This window comes from Gambusia affinis, linkage group LG20 (genome assembly GCF_019740435.1).
Source record: "Gambusia affinis linkage group LG20, SWU_Gaff_1.0, whole genome shotgun sequence".
Taxonomy (NCBI): domain Eukaryota; kingdom Metazoa; phylum Chordata; class Actinopteri; order Cyprinodontiformes; family Poeciliidae; genus Gambusia; species Gambusia affinis.
Window position 1 is genome coordinate 4,616,984 of NC_057887.1, and position 6,994 is coordinate 4,623,977.

Sequence of the window (6,994 nt, forward strand, 5' to 3'; positions counted from 1 at the left end):
TCACCCTTTCTACTGCAGATAACTCTTCTGTTGAGTGTCTTCTAAAGACGGTTTAGTGCCGCCCTCCCTTCAAACAGTTCCCCCCCCTCTCTCCATTCAGGGTACAGAGAAGGGTTTCTATGGAAACGAGGAAGAGACAACGGCCAGTTCCTCAGTCGAAAGTTTGTCCTGTCGGAAAGGGAGGGAGCGCTTAAGTACTTCAACAAGCAGGACGTAAGCGATGTCAAAGTTGTGACTTGGCAGTAAATTTTTGAAAAAGCGGTGCTTGTATAAAACCTTTGCAAACTGTTCCTGCCTCCATCAAGGCCAGAGATCCTAAGGCAGTGATGAAAATCGAAACGCTCAACGCGACCTTCCAGCCGGCCAAGATAGGGAATCCCTGCGGCCTGCAGATCACCTACCTGAAAGACAACAGCACAAGAAACATCTTTGTCTACCACAGTGACGCTAAGGTACAGTCTTATAATCTCACTCTGATATACTTGTGTCCGGTGAGTGAGTAATGTACTAGAACTGCATTGATTGGCTTTTCAAAGGCTCTGGAAAATCTTGAAGAGCAAAATGGGGAGAACATAAATGTTGTCTGCTTCATGAAAAACACTGAGTCATCAGCGTAACGACAAATTTTGGGTCCAGTCTTTTCCGCCATGGTCTAGTAGGAAAATGAACTAGTTGTGAAATGTTTTTGTCTTGAGCCAAAGGTTTTTACAATATTCTGCTGAAGTTCCAATTGTTTTATTTGTAAATGAATCACATTTATAGTCAATATTTAAATATTTATGTGAGCATTCCCATTTAATTTACCTTACTAACTACCACATTCTGGTCTAAATCCTGACTGATGGTGATCCACTGACACAGGTGTTAAGGACAGTTTCTTTGTTTCTTGACCACAAGTTCTCGGTCTGGAGAGTTATCTGACCATTGGTCCAAAATGCAAAAGAAACTACTACTACTCTTGTCAGCACAATTAAAATAAAAACAAAGCTGGACAAAACGAAATATCTCGACAGATTAAAGTCGGAGCAAGAAGAATGCTTGAGATAATTTATTCCTGGCAAAGGTGTTGTTCCCTGCAGGGTTGTTAATAGCGGATGCAATTTCCGGTATGCTTCATCGAGTTAACGCATTACAAAAGTCACAGACAATTGTTAACGATTGGGTAAAATTCAACAGAGTCCATGCCTCCGTCTAGCAATCGTTTCTCAATAGATGAAGGTCCAGACTCTCCGTGTGAGGCAAAGTGTAAACCAAGCAGATGGTTTTTACTAAGCTACCAAAGTGCACCATAAAGTAAATGTTGCGTTCTAAACATGAGCGACACTGAGATTTATAAGAGCCAGGAATAAATAGTGAGAATATTAGTCAACAAAAATAATAATACTCTGTGATCAACACAACAAAGAAAGTTTCAAACTTATTTGTTAGCTTTAGCAAACACTATGCTGGATGAGAGACTTGAATCCTGAAGCTTTTGCACCTAGACTGAATTAATTTTACTCGAGGAGTCAGAGTTTAGAGAAAACAAGGAAGGACAGACATAGGAAACATGTTGGGTCCAAAATGTTCAAACTGATATATTTGAGCCAGAATATAACTCTAACTTGTTTGCTCTAAACATTTTTAGCGTTTATTAGCATCTGTTCTGCTCTGTTTGAAAGTAATCCCTAAATAAAGCATGATTAAAATTGATTATTGAAGGTTTTCAAGTGATTGATCTCCTTTCATGTTTGCCGCTTGTAAACGGCGCATTCTGCTGGTGTTTCCTCAGCTTGTTATATGGCATACCAGCCCAGCTGTCGTATAAGTGACACATAAATCCAATGTAATAAAAAAATAAAACATTCTCCAAAGTCCATAAACAGATTAGAGGATTTTGTTTTGTGACTTGTTCAGAGCAGAATCTAAACGGGAAATGTATTTGCTGCTGTTTTTATTGTGTCTCACTGCTGGTTTTGACTAAAATCATGGCGATGGTAAAGCTTGTACTACTGGTAAAGACTTTTTCTGGAGCTTAACAAACTATTAGAACACTAATCCATTGGAGAAAGTAACTATTCTAACTGAAAAATATATTTTTCTTAAGCTTTCCTTCAATTTATTACGATACTCAGGGATCCTTTAGACTAGCCAGCAGCAATTAGCAAAGACCTGTTGGAACTGCGTATCTGCTGAGCTCATAATACGAGCTACTTCTCGCTGAAAAGCTGGTAAAAACATAATTAAAGGGTTAGCAGAAGAGTAACGATGTGACGACTTCCTGACGGCGGAGTTTCAGAAAGAGCGGGAGTTTCTTAAAGAGACAGATGCCCAATTTCAAAGCGTTCAATCGTGAAGTAAAATTAATTTTATTTCATATATTAGCTGAAGTTAACAGAGATACTTGATTATGCTATAAAATGGCACTATGTGCCTGGAAAACGTATAATACTGCGCCTTTTATAAACATGATGTTGAGCCAAAGTTATGAAGAGACATTTTGTAAGATCCAAAGAGACACTTGCAGCTCCGGAAGATCACTTTATATGAGATGGCGGTGAAATACGGTTGGTTTTTCTGCTCAACATCAACCCTTTTGGAGCAGAACTTTAAAATGCCAGGCTAACTCTTGTTATAGGAATCCCATGACGTCCGTGAAACCGATTTGAAAACGTCTTGCCAAATGTGCTCTGAATTGTGTGGAAAATAAATTGCAGAGTCATGTAAGCCAGTGAGGTTATGAGCTTGCAGACTTTTGCAACATTTATGAAAAGGACAGACAGCTTTCCTAATGTATGAACATGTATTAGTTTCAAATGTCCTTCATAGAATTAGCTGAATCCTGTTAAAACTCATCTACATAACAGCAAGGCGACCTAATGATGGTGTGTGCTTGGTGTAGAAAAATCAGAGTAGTTCATAATAAGTATGCACAGTTATAAAGATAAATCTGAAAAGTTTCTGCGCCAATGATTAACAGATTTGGAACATCAATTTTGTTTTGCTGAGACTTCATAAACCGTTTTATGTAGTTTATTTCTCTGGGATATTTAAAATGTCTTCCAGCTCCCGTGTGAAATGTTCTTTGGAAATGAAACGTTATTGATCTTTGTGAGGACCATCTTGCATTTTTAGGTCATTATTGTAAATTGTTTTTGAAGAAAAATTCATCTTCACCCTGTTCTCATTGCTGAGAAAAGCCTATCACATTAAGGGCCCAAAAATAATATGCATTTCTTTAAATGAGGCTAAGAGACGAGTCTGATCGAACCTGAACTGCAGATCCGACTACTTCATTTCCTCTCTTAAAATATTTCATCTTTACGTAATCGTTAAGCATCTAGAACAAACTAAGAATTCCAGTGGAAGTAGTTTTCATATTTTTGTTTAATAGTGAATTTACTACTTAGTTGAGTACGTTCAACTGCACAGCTTCGGCCTGGATGGCGAAACATTTGCACACCACTGGTCTTAATTAGATCATACATTTTATCTTCAGGAAATGAAAACATCACTCTGACTCTGTGATTATTCATCATCAATATGTGAAGAGAAATCTTGAAAATTACATAAAATTTTCACTTCTGTTGCAGCTTCTGGTTTAATCTTATAAATGTATCAGCTATTAAAAGATCACTGACTAGAAAAATGAATTTCAGAGTGAATGGGGAAAAAAAAGCACTGCCCCCTCTGCTGGTAGAGTAGGAGTACTGAGGGGTTGAGATAGGAAGAGTTCACTGAGTTCAGTCTGTCTCAGTCTGTGGTGGAGCTACTGATGGAGACAAGAAGTCAAAACTCGTATTTTTACATCAGAAACAAAAAAACAAACAACAAAAATAAGTCCTCGTTGGACTGGTGGAATGTGCTGTCGTGTCGTGCAGGTCGTGTTCCTAATGAGAGCGTTTGTTTGTTTGGCAGGAGATGGTGGATTGGTTCAACGCCATCAGAGCGGCCCGGTTCCACTACCTGCAGGTGGCCTTCCCTGGAGCGAGTGACGAGGAGGTGAGAAAGACGCACTTTAATCCAACACGTTTCTGGGAGCCAGACTCGTGGCTCCGGTCGCTGCCTCGGTGATGTTGGTTCATGTTTTAAATTCAGACTGAGTTCCCTGTTAAACCTAAAATGAGATGATTTTTCCTTGACACACATTTTCTCTACCAGTTTCATCGTCTGTTTCTAATCCTTCAGAAACATTCCAGTTGGGCATCTTTGTTTGGTTGTTGATATCTAGATTAATTTGCTTATCTTAAATAAAAATTGTGTATTAATATAATAATTATTATTTTTAAGACCACCTACCATTATATGACTTTAAAGTTACTCATACTGTTGTTGGTATTAGTTGGTAGGTGTTAAAAAAACCCCAAAAAAACCCACACACGCACACTAAAAAAACGCATCCACAAGCATGATTTACAGCGCTAGAACCCTCCTCCTGGCTCTGATTGGTTGTTTCTGGGAGAGGTGTATGTCTGCAGATGGCAATATAACCACAGGGAAAAGGCAGAGGAGCTCAATTTTTCATAGACTATCTTTCTCATACTTTACTCTCAGGACATAGTGACAGCTTTAATATGTAAAATAATATTTTTTATAAAAGATGGGTTAAACCTAATTCAGTTTAGGTTTTTTTTTATTATGATACTTCATTTGCGCTTTCTAATATTTCATGCAAATCTTGAATGTTTTTTGTTGGTTCTTGTTGTAGCTGGTCCCCAAACTAACACGGAACTTTATGAAAGAAGGCTTCATGGAGAAAACCGGCCCAAAGGTTTGTATTGAACCCACTGAAGAATAAATAAAGTAAAACTGAAAGTAAATCAATAATTTCTATTCAAGACTGTGTTTATGGGTGCATATAATTGTATATGCACCCCAAGAAAAACTGCCTAGAACATAACTCCCTTCAACTGAACTCTAGGAGAACCAATCTTCTATTTCTCAACCTGGAGAGCATGGCTCCTCTGATCAGATGGATCAAGTTTCTCATCGAGCCAAATCCAAACATTTTCCATTGTTTTCAGCCACCAATGTCCCTTGAAGGTCCCTCAAAACAAGTAATCCAATACTTAAATTTTTGGATCATTTTAGAAATAGTTAATGTCAAAACAGGAACTTGAGATGGTTATTCATGCTTTTCATTCTCCTTGGTCTAGACTTGTTAATTTTCTTACTAATTTACTCACTCATTGCCTTTCCTTTATTCTCTTCTGCCAAGCATAGCTGAAATTACTATTTTTCATGTTGGGTCCAAACTGCAGTTCAAAAAATGATTTTTCCCTCCGTTTCCCTCTGTAATTTCTCCGTCTCGCTCTCCTGCAGCACACAGAAGGCTTTAAGAAGAGGTGGTTCACCATGGACGACCGGCGGCTAATGTACTTCAAAGACCCTCTGGTGAGAAGAGACCAGATTCCATCCCGATCCTCTAGAGGCCTGATATGTTGGACTAACGCGACCCTCTCTGTCCCCCACAGGACGCCTACGCCAGGGGCGAAGTGTTCATTGGCAGCAAGGAGAACAGCTACACCGTCCTGGCCGGCTTGCCCCCGTCCACGCAGGGCTACCACTGGAACCACGGCATCACCATTGTCACGCCCGACAGGAAGTTCCTCTTTGCCTGCGAGACGGAGGCCGAGCAGCGCGACTGGATCGCGGCTTTCCAGAGAGTCATCAATCGACCGATGAGGCCACAGGAATACGCAGGTTTTTATTTGGAATGTTGGGACAGGTGCAGATAGGGAAGCGGACCGAAACTGATTCTGATTGATTACATCATCAAGTCCATCTACAGTGGCACATTGTTTCATTTGCTTCCATTTCCTGTGGTTGCATAATTTATTCCTTCATATTTCTTTAGTTAATTGTAGGTTTTGCTTGTTTTTTTTTTCTGATTGCAGCATTTTTTGTTTGCATCGTTTTGGTATATTTAGAAGTTTGCCTCTCAGCCGCCGTAACATTCACGCACTAAGGAAGGCTAAATGTGCATCGGTTTGTGTCCATACCTAATTTCTGTCTCCTTCATTGTTTTTTTTTTAGTGGAGGCCCATTTTAAACACAAGCCTTGAAGCCTACAGCAAGTCTAAAGTCATCTGGACCGGCCCAGTCAGAAAGGTCAAAGACAGCCCCCCACCCCTCACAGCACAACTAATGGGGAGGCATTGGGGTCCCGTCTGGGTAAGGAGTAATTTTTTGGAATGGGCCAACATTGGAAAAGAAAAGGAGAACAGAGGACTCCAGTCTATGTTAAAGATGATGGTTGGTATGATCTAAGGTGGAAGGGTAGAGATGATGTCTTTTAATACTGCTCTTACCAACTTTGTGCTGTACATTGTCATACCAGACCCCACCCCCTCTCCCTGTTCTCCTGCCCCTCAGCAATGTGGACCCCTAATCTGCATTAAGCTACCCTTACACCCTTGGATCTCATCTTGTGAATGGTTCTTTCTGCCTGTGATCTAATGTAGCTATGTAACCTGGTCGCTTAACGAAGACTAACGCGTTGTTAATTTATTGAATGTACAGTTTTAGACCACAGTGTCTTAATCGTGCGTGTGGAATTGTCATGTTTTCATCGAGGACTCTTGCGAGGTCCAACCTCTGGCGCTGAAACCCTGGGAAACCTGAATTCTACAAAGTGCTGTTAACAACAACCATGCCTACAAACGAAACTTGCACACAAACGCTCAGTGAACTCCACCTGCTGTTAACGATGGCGGAGCATGCTGATCCTCCGCGTCCAACCAGGGTCCCTTTTAGAAAACCTCCACCCCAAACAGAAGCCGCGCCCTTATTTATTTGTACTGTCGAACATACCATGTCATCGTGGGATGCTATTTTTTTGCTGCTTTCTTGGATTGTAATGTGACGGGATTGTAATTTGTAGAACACTTCTACAAATGTTCAATTTGTTCTTTGTATCTTGATTCAAAGGCACACTGTTTTGTTGATTCTTGCATCGTCGTGGGAAATAAATTTGAAAAATTAAAATGGAGGAACCAGAGACAAGATTACAATA

The 6,994-nt window shown here is 40.1% G+C and overlaps 1 protein-coding gene across 1 annotated transcript in view; it reads left to right on the top strand.

The window, feature by feature from the left end:
* The window catches only part of LOC122823735 (arf-GAP with dual PH domain-containing protein 1), a 30,108-nt gene extending 23,114 nt beyond the window's left edge, over window positions 1-6,994 (top strand). Inside the window, exons 5-11 of the mRNA XM_044103665.1 lie at window positions 101-213; window positions 306-452; window positions 3,898-3,981; window positions 4,688-4,750; window positions 5,302-5,373; window positions 5,454-5,682; window positions 6,016-6,994. Of these exons, the coding sequence (XP_043959600.1) occupies window positions 101-213; window positions 306-452; window positions 3,898-3,981; window positions 4,688-4,750; window positions 5,302-5,373; window positions 5,454-5,682; window positions 6,016-6,044 (737 nt within the window). The 3' untranslated portion in view covers window positions 6,045-6,994. The remainder of the gene's footprint in view (window positions 1-100; window positions 214-305; window positions 453-3,897; window positions 3,982-4,687; window positions 4,751-5,301; window positions 5,374-5,453; window positions 5,683-6,015) is intronic.